Source organism: Ciconia boyciana, chromosome 34, assembly GCF_034638445.1.
Source record: "Ciconia boyciana chromosome 34, ASM3463844v1, whole genome shotgun sequence".
Classification (NCBI taxonomy): Eukaryota; Metazoa; Chordata; class Aves; order Ciconiiformes; family Ciconiidae; genus Ciconia; species Ciconia boyciana.
Genome location: NC_132967.1, coordinates 487,465 through 501,784, shown reverse-complemented (window position 1 = coordinate 501,784; position 14,320 = coordinate 487,465). Strand labels below are relative to the sequence as shown.

At 64.3% G+C, this 14,320-nt stretch overlaps 2 protein-coding genes across 2 annotated transcripts; one reads left to right on the top strand and one right to left on the bottom strand.

The window, feature by feature from the left end:
• Positions 1 to 601: 601 nt before the first annotated feature.
• CCDC22 (CCC complex scaffolding subunit CCDC22) lies at positions 602 to 7,945 on the top strand. Its single transcript, XM_072848915.1, is given in 18 exon segments — positions 602 to 658; positions 1,260 to 1,433; positions 1,656 to 1,788; positions 1,902 to 2,008; positions 2,100 to 2,166; positions 2,246 to 2,264; positions 2,266 to 2,413; positions 2,622 to 2,828; positions 3,527 to 3,598; positions 3,751 to 3,870; positions 3,949 to 4,068; positions 4,304 to 4,420; positions 6,151 to 6,252; positions 6,370 to 6,477; positions 6,761 to 6,856; positions 7,160 to 7,219; positions 7,338 to 7,412; positions 7,672 to 7,945. Coding segments are annotated over 18 exon segments (1,896 nt in total). The 3' UTR covers positions 7,786 to 7,945.
• An 18-nt stretch (positions 7,946 to 7,963) lies between these two features.
• Positions 7,964 to 12,380, bottom strand: FOXP3 (forkhead box P3). Its single transcript, XM_072848914.1, is given in 15 exon segments — positions 7,964 to 8,107; positions 8,257 to 8,378; positions 9,572 to 9,603; positions 9,606 to 9,644; positions 9,731 to 9,826; positions 9,829 to 9,851; positions 9,918 to 10,015; positions 10,455 to 10,530; positions 10,628 to 10,702; positions 10,704 to 10,743; positions 10,828 to 10,842; positions 10,845 to 10,897; positions 10,899 to 10,915; positions 11,017 to 11,098; positions 12,361 to 12,380. Coding segments are annotated over 15 exon segments (876 nt in total). The 3' UTR covers positions 7,964 to 8,019.
• Between the last annotated feature and the right edge of the window lie 1,940 nt (positions 12,381 to 14,320).

Here is a 14,320-nt window from a genome sequence, read left to right as displayed (position 1 = left end):
CCTTACCACTCTCAGGGGCACCATTTCCCCCCTCACCACCCTTCAACAGGCTCCATTTACCCCCTCACCACCCTTCAAAACCACCATTTGCCCCCTCACCACCCTTCACAAACACCATTTTCTCCCTCAACACTTCTCACAACCACCATTTCCCCCCTCACCACCCTTCACAATCACCATTTCCCCCTCGCCACCCTTCACAACCACCATCACCCCCCACAGCCACCCCTCAAAACCCACAGGCACCATTTTCCCCCTTATCCGCCCCTCACAGCCACCATTTCCCTCTTCACCACCCCTCACAGGCTCCATTTCCCCTCAGGGCCGCCATTTTCCCCCTCACCCTCCCCTCACGGCCGCCATTTCCCCCGCTCGCGCCTCGCGCCCCCTCACTTTCCCGCCTCCGCCGCGCCTCGCGCCGCCTACAACTCCCGTCGTGCCCCGCGCACGCCGCGGACTACAACTCCCGTCGTGCCCCGCGCGGGGCAGTCTCGGTTCCGCGGCGGGCCCTGCCTCACGTGACTCTTCGCGGGGCCGTGCGAGAAGAGCCGGGGTCCTCTCAAACCCCCGCCCGACCCCCGCAGGATTTGGGGACCCCCTCATGAACCCCCTCAAAATGGAGGAGGTGGACAAAATCCTGATCCACTCCCTGCGGCAGGCGGGGACGTGAGTGGGGAGGGGGGGGAACACCCCGGGGGGATTTGGGGGGGCTCCGGGATGGGGGGGTATTGGAGGAGGGGGGACCCTGAGGATTTGGGGGCTTGGGGGGGGAGGTGGGATGGGGGCACTGAAGAGCTTTGGGGAGGGGGGAGGGACTGGAGGTGTGGGGAGGGGAGCCCGGGGAGGTCTGGGGGTCACTGGAGGTGGGGACACCCTCTAAGGAATTTTGGGGGTCTGGGGGACCCCGGTAGATTTGGGGGCCACTGGAGGGGACCCTAAGGAGTTTTGGGGTGGGGGACACCCTGGGGAGTTTTGGTGGGTCCCTAAGGAATTTTGGGGACCCCTGGTAGATTTGGGGGTCACTGGGGGGACCCTGAGGAGTTTCGGGGGTCCCTGGGGACACAAGCAGTTTTGGGGGGTCTGCAGTGGGGGGCGGGGAGGGGAGCAGGACTGGACCTCTGGGGGGGGGAGGGAGGGGCAGCCTAAAGATTTTGGGGGATGGGAGTGCTTGGAGGTGTGTGGGTGACACCCAGGGGGGTGACCAGGATTTTTGGGGTGCTCTGGGGGGGTCCCCATGACTCTGGGTCCTTCCCCCCCAGGCCGGTGCCCCCGAGGTGCAGAGCGTGCGGGACCTCTCCCCCGAGCTGGTGGTGGAAGCGGCCGTCCGCTGCCTGCGGGCCGTGCGCCCTGCTTTGGGGCCCCCTCAGCCCCCTCCTGCCCCCGGTATCTCCGCCCGCTTCCGACTCGCTTCCGACCTGGCCGCCGCCTGCCAGGTACCCCCAAAACCTCGAGGGACCCCAAAAATGTTGGGGGACATTCCCCCTCCTCCCTCCACCCCACCACTCTCCCGCAGGAGCTGGGATTTGTGGGCGATGCGGGGTACCAAGACCTTGATACTCCCCTCGCCCCAAATACCCCCAAATCTTGAAGCGGGGGGAAAGAGGGGACCCCCAAAAATTTTGGGGTGACCCCCAGCCCCCTCCTCTTACCCCCAGGAGCTGGGATTTGGGGGCGATGTGGGGTACCAGACCTTCCTCTACAGCTCCGAGCACGACACCCGTCGCCTCCTCCTCTTCCTGGTGGAGAAACTGCCACGGGACGAGAGCGAGAGAGGGGCTGAGCCCCCCGGTACGGGGGGGTTTTTTGGGGGGGGGGGCGTCTCTTGGGGTTTTGGGGGGAGCCCCTGGGGGTTTTTTTTTGGGGGGGAGGGCTGACCCCGCCTCGTTTGTCCCCCTCCCCAGGGAAATCGGGGGCTCTGCTACGGGCCATCGGCGCCCGCATCCGGGAGCAGCTGGGGACCCCCTGGGTGCCCCCCGCTTGCCGCACCCCTCGGCTGCAGCGCCTGCAGGTGAGTTTTGGGGGGGCTTTGATACCCCAAATTGGGGGGACCCCCCCTCTTAATTTGGGGGGCAATTAACCAATTAATTAACGTTCTCCAGGGCACGAGTCGCCTCTACCCCTTTGCTACTTGCCCCCTGGTTCTGCCCCAAACTGGGGGACCCCCAGGTAAGGAGGGAATTTGAGGGGGGGGGGTGTTTGTTTGGGGGGGGGTGGTCTGCTCACCATCCCCTGCCCCTCCCCACAGAGCTGCAGGAGTATTTTGGGGGCTGTCCCCCCCGTGCCAGCGCAGCCCCCCGTCTCCGCCAGGACCCCCCCGGCCTTGCTGGAGACCCACGCAGCCCAGCTCAGCGCCCGCCAGGACTGGGAAGCCGAGTGGGGGGGCCCCGGCCTGGCCTCCCGCCTGCCCCCCCAGGTGAGGACCCCCCCAGTTCCCGGGGGTCTCCAGGGGTCCCCAGAACCTGGGGGGGGGCCCTGTGGGTCCCACCCTTCTCTCCCAGGAATTGGGGGGGGGGTGTCTGATCCCCTTTCTCTGAGTCCTGGGAGTGTGTGTGGCGGGGGAGAGATGGGGGGTTATGGGGGGCTGTTTTGGGGTCCCTATGGGTCTGACCCCCCCCCCCCAGGAATATGTGGGGCGGAAGCGACTCCGTGCTCGGCTCCGGGCCCTGGAGCCCCTGCGCCAGGTCTGCCCCCCCCGACCCCAGGGAACCCCCCCGGGACCCCTGGACCCCGCTTGGCTCCAAGAGGCTTTTGGGGCTGGGGGGGCCGGGGGGGGGGCCCTGCCCAGGGGGTCGCGCTTCACCCGCACCCAGCACCTGACCCACGAGCAGGTAGGGTGGGGGTGCTTTTGGGGGGCTGGGGGTTGTTTTTGGGGGCCTGGGGGGCTGCTGGAGGGCTGGGAGTAGTTTTGGGGGCTGGGGGTTGTTTTTGGGGGCTGGGGAGCTGCTGGAGGGCTGGGGGTGGTTTTTGGGGCTGGGGGAGCCACTGGTAGGCTGGGGTTGTTTTGGGGGGCTGGGGGTTGTTTTTGGGGGCTGGGGGCTGCTGGAGGGCTGGGAGTAGTTTTTGGGGGGCTGGGGTTGTTTTGGGGGGCTGGAGGTGTTTTTGGGGTCTGGGGGCCGCTGGAGGGCTGGGGGTTGTTTCTGGGGACTGCTGGAGGGCTGGGGGTTGTTTTTGGGGGCTGGGAGTCCTGCTTGAGGGCTGGGGGTTGTTTTTGGGGGCTGGGGGAGCTGCTGGAGGGCTAGGGGGTGTTTTTGGGGGGCTGGGGGAGCCACGGGGGGCTGGTGATTGTTTTTGGGGGGCTGGGCGTCCTGCTTGAGGGCTGGAGGTTGTTTTTGGGGGGGCTGGGGGTTGTTTTTGGGGGGCTGGGGGAGCTGCTGGAGGGCTGGGAGTTGTTTTGGGGGTGCTGGGGGTTGTTTTGGGGGGGCTGGAGGTGTTTTTGGGGGCCTGGGGGGGCCACTGGAGGGCTGAGGGTTTTTTTGGGGGGGCCCCCCCCCCAGGGTCTGACCTGCTCCGGGGTCGCATCCCACAGGACCCCCAAATCCTGCTGCAGCAGGTCCAGGCGGCTGCCGAGACCCTGCACCCCTCCAAGAGCCCTGAGGAGGTAAGGGGATGGGGGGCAGGAAATGTCGTTCACTCTGAACCCTACTGATGGCCACACGTGTGCCCTGGACTCTACTGATGGCTGCGTTGGGTGCGCGTTCACTCTGGACCCTACTGATGGATACGTTTAGAAGGGGGTTCCCCCTACTTTAGGACGCGGGGGCGCGTCAGGCCGGCGAGGAGGCCGCCCTGGAGGAGACCCTGGCCCGGCTGGAGACCGAAATCGAGGGCTGCCGTGGGGAGGTGCGGGACGCCCAGCTCAGCCTCACCCAGGTGGGTGCCAGGAGGAGGTTAAGGGGGGGGTGTGGGGGGTGTTTTGGGGTGCCCTGACAGCGTCCCCCCCCCACCCAGGCGGAGGCAGAGGTGCGGCAGGGTCGGCTGGCGCTGGGGGGCCGGGAGGACGCCCTTCGGTTGAAGGCGCGGGCGGTCGAGCTGCTCCCGGATGCTCAGAGCAACATGGCCAAGCTCCAGGTGAGAATTTTGGGGTACCCCTGGGGCAGGGGGTTGGGGGGGGGGCTGTGAGGCTGTTTGGGTCCGTGGGGAGGGGGTTTAGGGTGGTTTGGGGGCGGTTTGGGGTGTACAACCACCCCTCTGGCGGAGGTGAGCGAAAGGGGGGGGGGGGGGGGCAGTTTGAGGGGGCTGGGGAGCATTTTTGGGGGTGCAGGGGGGAGGAAGCGTTTTGGGGGTGCCCTGACTCTGCTCCCAGCTGGTGGTGGAGGCCAGCAGCCGCCGCATCGTCAGCCTGGCGGGGCAGTGGGAGCGGCACCGGGGACCCCTCCTCGCCGAGTACCGGCACCTGCGGGCCCTGCACGACTCTGCTCAGGTAAGGGGGGGCCCTGGGGTCTGTTTCTTGGGGATTTGGGGGTCCCCAGGTCTCTCCCTGGTAGGTTTTGGGGTCCCTTAGGGGTGTGGAATTCTCTTTCCAGTGGGTTAGGGGTCCCCAGGTCCCTCCCTAGTAGGTTTTGGGGTCCCTGGGGGCTCTGGGGTCCCTTCCCCATGGGTTTGGGGTCCCCAGGTCCCTCCCTGGTCGGTTTCGGGGATCCCTGGGAGCTCTGGGGTCCCCTTCTCAGTGGATTTAGGGGTCCCCAGGTCCCTCCCTATTAGGTTTTGGGGGTCCCTGGGGTCCCCTTTTCAGTGGATTTGGGGTGCTAAGAACTCCCACAGTGGGTTTTGGGGTCCCTGAGGTTCTGGGGTCCCTTCCCAGTGGATTTGGGGGTTCCCAGGGCCCTCCCTGGTAGGTTTTGGGGTCCCTGGGGTCCCTTCCCCATGGGTTTGGGGGTCCCCAGGTCCCTCCCTGGTAGGTTTTGGGGTCCTGGGGTCCCTCTCTAGTCAGTTTTGGGGGTCCCTGGGGGCTCTGGGGTCCCCTTCTCGGTGGATTTGGGGTGCTAAGGACCCCCATGGTGGGTTTTGGGGTCCCTGAGGCTCTGGGGTTCCTTCCCAGTGGATTTGGGGGTCCCCAGGTCCCTCCCTGGTAGGTTTTGGGGTCCTGGGGTCCCTCTCTAGTCAGTTTTGGGGGTCCCTGGGGTCCCCTTCTCGGTGGATTTGGGGTGCTAAGAACCCCCACAGTGGGTTTCAGGGTCCCTGAGGTTCTGGGGTCCCCTTCCCAGTGGATTTGGGGGTTCCCAGGGCCCTCCCTGGTAGGTTTTGGGGTCCCTGGGGTCCCTTCCCCATGGGTTTGGGGGTCCCCAGGTCCCTCCCTGGTAGGTTTTGGGGTCCTGGGGTCCCTCTCTAGTCAGTTTTGGGGGTCCCTGGGGGCTCTGGGGTCCCCTTCTCGGTGGATTTGGGGTGCTAAGAACCCCCACAGTGGGTTTTGGGGTCCCTGAGGTTCTGGGGTCCCCTTCCCAGTGGATTTGGGGGTTCCCAGGGCCCTCCCTGGTAGGTTTTGGGGTCCCTGGGGTCCCTTCCCCATGGGTTTGGGGGTCCCCAGGTCCCTCCCTGGTAGGTTTTGGGGTCCTGGGGTCCCTCTCTAGTCAGTTTTGGGGGTCCCTGGGGGCTCTGGGGTCCCCTTCTCGGTGGATTTGGGGTGCTAAGGACCCCCACGGTGGGTTTTGGGGTCCCTGAGGCTCTGGGGTTCCTTCCCAGTGGATTTGGGGGTCCCCAGGTCCCTCCCTGGTAGGTTTTGGGGTCCCTGGGGTCCCTTCCCCATGGGTTTGGGGGTCCCCAGGTCCCTCCCTGGTAGGTTTTGGGGTCCTGGGGTCCCTCTCTAGTCAGTTTTGGGGGTCCCTGGGGGCTCTGGGGTCCCCTTCTCGGTGGATTTGGGGTGCTAAGAACCCCCACAGTGGGTTTTGGGGTCCCTGAGGTTCTGGGGTCCCCTTCCCAGTGGATTTGGGGGTTCCCAGGGCCCTCCCTGGTAGGTTTTGGGGTCCCTGGGGTCCCTTCCCAGTGGATTTGGGGGTCCCCAGGTCCCTCCCTGGTAGGTTTTGGGGTCCTGGGGTCCCCTTCCCCGTGGTTTTGGGGCTCTGGAGCCCCTTCTTAGGAGTTTTGGGGGTCTCTGGGGTTCCCCCCTCGGTGGGTTTGGGGGTACCCCGACCCCCCCTTTTTCTCCTACCCCAGCTGGAATCATCGCGGCGGCTGTCGGAGATCCGGACCCTGCACGAGCGCAGCCGCTCGGCCGCCGCCGAAGCCCGACGCAAGGAGGAGCTGTACAAGCAACTGGTGAGCACCCATGGGTGGGGGTGTGATTTTGGGGGGGAGAGGGTAGCGGGGTGATTTGGGGGAAGGGGGGGGACACACACGACACCCCCACTTTCACGCACCCCTTCCTGGACGCAGGTGGCGGAGCTGGAGGCGCTGCCCCGTGACGTCTCGCGCGCCGTCTACACCCAGCGCATCCTGGAGATCGTGGGCAACATCCGCAAGCAGAAGGAAGAGATCGGCAAGGTGGGGGGGGGGATTTTGGGGATCCTCGGAGATTTTGGGGGGGTCTCGGAGATTTTGGGGGGGACCCCAACCCTTGCGGGGGCAGTGGGGAGAGTTTTGGGGTCCCTAAGGCAGCCTAGAAGAGTTCTGAGTGGGTCGTTGGGGTTTAGGTCCTGTTCGAGGTCTTGAGGGGGGGGCAGTGGGTATGTAGTGGGTGCACCCCCAAAATGAGGAGGGGTTTTGGGGGTGTCCGTCGTCCCCCGCCCCCAAGACCTGAGACCCTCGGGGGGGGGTGTCTCCCCAGATCTTGGTGGACACGCGGGCGCTGCAGAAGGAGATCAACTCCCTGGTGGGGAAGCTGGAAAGGACCTTCAGCGTCACCGATGAGCTGCTCTTCAAGGTGGGGGGCCCTGGAGGGGGTCCCCACATGCTCTTGGGGGCACCTTGGGGTTTGGGGGCTCCCAGGGGAGCAAGGTGGGATTTTGGGGGACCTGGGGCTGGGGTGGACGCTCCGGGGCACCCCCATGGGATGAGCCCGAAGGAAGGGGAGAGTTTGTGGCACTGGGAGCCCCCAAACTGTCCCATGCGCCCCCCCATTATCCCACCTGCCCCCCAAACTGTCCCACATCCCCCACCCCCAAACTGCCCCACATCCCCCAAATTTCCCCACGTGCCCCCAAAATTGTCCCGTGTGTCCCCCCAGGATGCCAAGCGGGATGAGGTGGTGAGGAAAGCCTACAAGTACCTGGCGGCTCTGCACGAGGTAACGGGGGGCTGGGGGGGGAAGGTTTGGGGGGCCCAGGTGGAATTGGGGGACACTGGAGGGGCGGGGGGCTGGAGTTTTGGGGGGGGGTCACTTGCACCCCCTTTGTGTCCCCCAGAACTGTGCCCAGCTGATCCGGACCATCGAGGACACGGGGACCATCCAGAGGGAGATCCGGGATCTGGAGGAGCAGGTGGGGATTTTGGGGGGCTCACGGGTGGGGGGCCCCAGGATATAAATTGGGGGGTAGCGATTTGGGGTGCCTCTGGGGCCCCCCAGATCTACTGGGGTATCCTCGTGTTTTCCCTCTCTCTTTGTGCCCCCAATTCTTTGTGACCCTCCCCAACTCTCTGATCCCCTCAACTCTTTGCTCCCCAAACTCTTTGCCCCCCCCATTTTGGGGCTCCCCCCCCCAAATTTAACACCCCCCACCCGGACCCCGTTACCCCCAGATCGAGGCGGAGACGAGCGCGAAGCCCCCCGCCAGCCTCGACCGGATCCTCAGCGACTGCCGGGCGCTGCGGGAGGAGAACGCGCTGCTGGCGGCACGAGCCCGCCACGCCTGAACCCCAAAACCTGGGGGGTGACCCCCCAAAAAATGCCCTTGGGGGGGGGCTCTGCCACCGCCCCCGCCCACAAAGTGGGGTGCAGGGGTGTCTAAATTCCCTGTGTAGCCCCCCCCCCCCCCCCCCCCAAAATGCACCCGCGGTGGAGCATGGAACGGTTCCTTTATGGTTTCAATAAAGTCCCGGGCACAGCGATTTTTGGGGTGTCATGTTCCTCTTGGAGGGGGGGTGGATTTAGGGCCCCCCCCCACCCCCCCCCCACCGTGGTTTTGGGGGGGCCCCCTCAGCTCCGGGGGGCAGAAAATACTTCAGGTCGCAGTCCCTGTGGGGGAAGTAGGGGGGGGGGGGTTTAGAGAGGAACCCCATGTTTATCAGGTTTGGGGCTTTTTGAGGGGGGGGCTAAGGGCCCCCCCTCTGTTTTTGGGGTGCTGGGGAGGTTTTGGGGTGCTGGGGGGGGCGTTTTGGGGGTACCTGGGGTAGCGCTGTCCCCGCTTGCGCCTGAATTCGGCCTCGTCCACCGTCCAGACGGCCCCGCGCACGTTTTCCACTCGCACGAAGCATTTGTGCAGGCTCAAGTTGTGGCGCACGGCGTTCTGGGGGGAACCCCGGGAAATTGTTGCTGCCCCCCCCCCAAATTCCCTGAGGAATTTTTTTTGGGGGGGGGTGTCTGGGGCGTTTAGGGTTTTTGAGGGGGCTGGGGAGGGCTTTGGGGGTCTCTTTGAGCTGTCGCAAGGGGGTGGTGATGGTTGGAGAGGCTCTGGGAGGATTTGGGGTGCCCCCTCCTTTTGGGGAGGTGTGTTTGGGGGGGCTGGGGCAGCATTGGGGTCCCCCTTCTGTGTGGCAACATTTTGGGGTGCTGGGGGGTGTGAACCAAGAGGTTTGGTTCCCCCCCCTTCCCAATGGCGGTGATGGAGGGGAGGTCCTGGAGGGGAGCTCCCTAATCTCCTGGGGAGGACTGGGGTGCCCCCCGAAGTGGGGGTGCTGGGGGTCCCGGGAGGGGATTTGGGGTGTGGGGGGTCCCACCTTCCAGGTGGCGGTGTTGTGGCGGAAGTACCCGAACATGCGGCTGAACCAGTGGTAGATCTCGCCCAAGGTGCGCTGGCGCTGGGGGACTCCAGGATTGCCTGGGGGGGGGCGTTTTGGGGGGCACAGCAGGGTTGGGGGGTGTGGGGACATTGGGGGGGGCATGAGAAGGTTGGGGACACCATGGGGGGTGTGGGGACATTTGAGGGGGGCACGTCGGTTAAGGATGGTTTGAAGGGCACGGGAGGGTTTGGGGGGCATTGTGGGGGTACAGGGACACTCTAGGGGTCATTTTTTTGGGGGGCGCATGGCAGGGGTTGGGGACACTTTGGGGGGTTATGGGGACAGGGGGACACCCTGGGATGGCGTGGGGGGTTATGGGGACACATGGGGTGCTGGGGGGGGCACAGGGGAGTCATGGTAGGCTTTGGGGACACTTTTGGGGGTTCGGGGTCATGGGGGGAATATGGGGGGCGGGGGGAGTCCAGGATGTTGGGGGGCATGGGGACACAGGGGGTGGGGACATGGGGGGCTCCAGGATGTTGGGGGGGGGGCATGGGGGGGGCTCCAGGATGGCCCAGTGGGGAGGGGGGAGTATGGGGACATGGAGGGGGGAATTCCTATAGGGAACAGTCTATAGGGAACAGGAGAGCTGGGGGGGGGCTGAAGGATTTGGGGGGCTATGAGGGATCTGGGGGGTGTATAAGGTGGGGGGTGTGGGGGACATGGGGGAGGGCTATAGGTGACAAGGGGGGTCACTCACCCAGCGAATGAGCATGGCGTAGGTATAGGGGGCCGGGCGGTGCTGAGCCGGTAGTACTCCAGTTCTGGGGGGCCAAGGGGGGTCAGTGAGGACCGAGGTATTTGGGGCCCCCCAGCTATTTGACACCCCCCACCCCAAACCCGGGGCTCACCTGGGCAGAGCCCCCGTGGTCCCAAGGGTGCCCCGGGGGGGGCAGCGGGGTCTCGGACTCTCCCTCCACCTCGGGGGGGGCCAGGTGGCCCCAAACTGGGGGGGCCCAGCCTGGCCCTTCCCGGGGGCCCTGGGGGAGGGGGAGAACACAGGTGAGGGGCTGGCAGCACCTTGGGGGGGTCCCAGCCCCCCACACCCCTGTTTTGGGGTGTGCCCCCCAGCCTTACCATTGTGGGGGCCCCTCCGGATGAGCTGCGCCTGCAACAGCCCCAGGCGGTGCCGCTCGCGGGCCAGCTGGGGGGGGACACAGGTTTTGGGGGCACGACACGGATTTGGGGGGGACATGGGGGGGAAGGGTTTTGTGGGGGTGATGTGGTTGGGGGGCATGGGGTGGTAATGGTTGGGGGCTACAGGGAGGACAAGGGTTTGGGGGGCACAGGAGGATATGGTTGGGGGGGCATGGTTTGGGGGCCACAGGGAGGACACAGGTTTGGGGGTGACATGAGGGGGTATGGGGGGCACAGGTTTGGGGGGCACATGTTTGGGGGGAGTGCAGGGAGGATACGGTTTGGAGTGGAACCAGGTTTGGGGGGCACAGGTTTTGGGGTGGACATGGGGGGCAAAGGCTTGGAGGGGGGGGTGTCATGGTTTTGGGGGGCCCCTGGGGGGGTCACAGGGCGTTTGGGGGTCAGGGTGGGATTTGGAGGGAGGAGGATTTGGGGGCCCCCCTCACCTGCTGCTCCAGCTCCTGGATCCTCTCCAGCTGCCGCAGGCACTGCGCCACCTCCCCCAAGTCACATTGGGGTGCCCTGGGAGGGGATGACACATTTTTTGGGGGGCTGTGAGGGCCCAGGCATCCGGGGCCCCCCCCAGCACCCCTCCCCCCCCAACAAGGCCCCCACTCACCTGGGGGGCGGGGCGGTGTTGGGGGGCGGCTGGGGGGGGTCGCTGCCGGCGGGGGTGGGCGAGGGGCTCGGTTGCGGCCAGGGGGTCTTTGGGGCCCCACTCAAAACCGGGGAGACCTGAAAGAATTTGGGGGGGTGTCAGAAAAAGGGGGTGGTGGGGACCCCCAAAGGAGAGGGTGCAGATTGGGGGGGGGGGCTTACCATGTGCTGGGGGAGCCGCGTCCTCATCACCAGCACCCCAGGGTGGTGGATGTGCAGGAGGGGGGGCACGACCCCCCTCGGGCGGCACCTATGTATTTTAAAGTGGGGGGGGGAAGAGGTGAACCCCCACATTCTGAAGCACACCCCACCCCCCGGGGATCCAGGCATCCAGACCCTGACCCCCCCCACCTGGGTGCGCTGAGGGACCCCCCCATCTCCGCGGGTCAGCACCGTGGGGCGATCCTGGGGGCTGCGGGGGGGCCGGCGCTGCCTGGGGAGGGGTAAAGGGGGGGAGCGTGTGAGGACCCCCCTTGGCCCCCCCCAAGTGTGCAACACGCACATGCGAGCCGCCTCGCACGAGGGCCCTGCGTCACGGCAAGTCCCGGCACGTGCACGTGGGTGGGGGACGGGTTGTGTGCCCCCCTCCCAGCCCCGTGGCACCCCAGTTTCCCCCCCAGTACCTCCCAGTACCTCCCAGTATGGATTAGGCCCACTCCTGTCCTCCACTGGCATCCCCCGTCCCATCCACAGTCACTCTATGGAGCTCCCAGTCCATCCCAGTGTCTCCCCAGTTCATCCCAGTGCCCCCAGTCCATCCCAGTGTCTCCCCAGTCCATCTTGGTCCCTCCCAGTACACCCCCCAGTCCTTTCCAGTTTCCCCCAGTCCTTTCCAGCACCCCCAGTAAGCTGCAGTCCCCCCAGTCCTTTCCAGCATCCCTCCCAGTCTTTTCCAGCACCCTCCAGTCCCTCCCAGTAAGCCACAATCCCTCCCAGTCCTTGCGAGTGCCACCCAGTCCATCCCAGTAAGCCACAATCCCTCCCAGTCCTTTCCAGTGCCACCCAGTCCATCCCAGTACCCCCCAGCACCCTCCCAGCCTCCCCATTTTCCTCACTCAGTGCCCCTCCAGCCCCTCCTGGCACTCCCCAGTCCATCCTGGTCCCCACCCAGTGCTCCCAGTCCCTTCCCAGTCCCCTCCAGCCCCACCCAGTCACTCCAGAGCCCTCCCAGTTCCACTCTGGTGCCCCCCCAGTCCCATCCAGCATCACCCCAGTGCCCCCCAATGAGCTCCCAGTGCTCACAGTCTCCCTCCCAGTCCCCTCCAGTCACTCCAGAGCCCTCCCAGTCCCATCCAGCATCACTCCGGTGCCCTCCCAGTCCCATCTAGCATCACACTGGTGCCCCCCAGTGAGTTCCCAGTGCCTCCCAGTGCTCCCAGTCTCCCTCCCAGTCCCTTCCCAGTACCCTCCAGTCCCACCCAGTCACTCCAGCGCCCTCCCAGTCCCACCCAGCATCACTCCAGTGCCCCCCCAGTCCCATCTAGCATCACGCTGGTGTCCCCCAATGAGTTCCCAGTGCCTCCCAGTGCTCCCAGTCTCCCTCCCAGTCCCTTCCCAGTACCCTCCAGTCCCACCCAGTCACTCCAGTGCCTCCCAGTCCCATCCAGCATCACTCCAGTGCCCCCCCAGTCCCATCTAGCATCACGCTGGTGTCCCCCAATGAGTTCCCAGTGCCTCCCAGTGCCCCCAGCTCACGGGTCCCGGGCACCCGCCATGGCTCTGGCCGACACCCGGGCGCCTCCGCCCCCGATTTATAGACGGGAAACCACAGCCCTGAGTCACAGCGGGGGCGGGGGGCCGGGGATGGGCCCCCCCAGACCCAAAAGGGCACCCCAAAACAGCCGGAGCAGCAACAGCCCCAAAGGGATGGGGAACAGACACCCTAAAATGCAGAGAAGTGCCCCAAAATGGCTGGGAATGGGTACCCCAAAATGGCCGGGCTGAGACACCTCAAAATGCAGAGAAAAGCCCCAAAATGGCTGGGCGGAGACGCTTCAAAATAACCAGGGAGAAACACCCTGAAACTTGCAGAAATGCCCCAAAACGGCCAAGCAGAGACACCCCAAGATATAAAGAAATATCCCAAGACAACCAGGCAAAGACACCCCAAAATGTAAAGAAATGTCCCAAAACAACCGGGCACAGACACCCTAAAAGGGCCGGGCAAAGACACCCCACAATGTAAAGAAATACCCCAAAACAACTCGGTGCAGACACCCTAAAATGGCCTGACAGAGACACCCCAAAATGTGGAAAAATACCCCAAAACAGCCAGGCAGAAACACCCCAAATCAGCCGGGCAGAGACACCCCAGAATGAGGAGAAATGCCCCAAAACAGCTGGGCACAGACACCCTAAAATGGCCGGGCAGAGGCACCCCAAAATGAGGAGAAATGCCCCAAAACAGTAGGCACAGACAGCCTGAAACTGCCTGGCAGAAACACCCCAAAATGTAAAGAAATGCCCCAGAATGGCCAGGCAGAAACACCCCAAATTGGCCAGGCAGAGACACCCCAAAATGAGGAGAAATGCCCCAAAAGAGCTAGGCACAGACACCCTAAAATGGCCGTAAAGAGACACCTCAAAATGCACAGAAATGCCCCAAAATGGCAGGGTAAAAACACCCCAAGTCGGCCTGGCAGAGACACCCCAAAATGAGGAGAAATGCCCCAAAACAAGCGGGCAGAGACACCCCAAATCAGTCAGAGATACCCCAAAATCTGGAGGAAATGCCCCGAAAAGATGAGGCAGAGACACCCCAAAATGTAAATAAATGCCCCCACATGAGCGGGCAGACACCCCAAATCGGCCGGGCAGAGACACCCCAAAACACAGAGAAATGTCCCAAACTGGCTGGGCAGAGACCCAGAACCGGCCAGGCAAGGACACCCCAAAATGAGGAGATATACCCCAAAACAACCAGGCAGGGACACCCTAAAATGGCTGGACAGAGACACCCCAAAATACAGTGAAACACCCCAAAACAGCCAGGCAGAGAAAAGCCAAAACCAGCCGGGCAGAAACCCTCCAAAAGTGGGAGAAATACCCCCAAAACAGCACCCTGAAACAACCGGATGGTGACACCCCAAAAGAGGGGTGCCACCCCCCCCATTTCTGTGTTCTGTAATGCCAGAAAACACCCCAAAACTCCCCGAAATGCCTCAAAAAGATGCTGTTGGAAAAAGCAGCTAAAACACCCCTCCAAAAAGCCGGGAAACAACCCAAAAAGGACCCGAACCACTTGGGCACCCCCAAATCCTTAAAAATTGTTCAGAAAGGGTAAAACCCCTCGACAAAGCCCCCCCTCCCCATCCCCCCATAATTTGGGGGGGCGTTTTCCAGCCGCAGGCCCCGATTTTTGCCCTTTTTTGCAAGGAAACGGTGCGCCTGAAACCCGCTGGTTGAATGTTGGGGTTTTTTTTTTGACGCTTTCTGACTCCCAAATTCGCCCCGCTTTAACCCAAATCTGCTCCCGCTTTCAGCGCCCCGGGACCCCTTCCCGGTTTTGGGGGGGGGGGTGTGTAGGGGGGGTTTGGGGGTGTTTCCCCCTGCACCCCTGGGACTTTCCCAGCTTGAAGTGACTTGAAACTCGCCCTGAGACAGCAGGAAACCAGGAGGGGCGGGGGGGGTGGGGAGCAGGGGACCCAGGCATCCA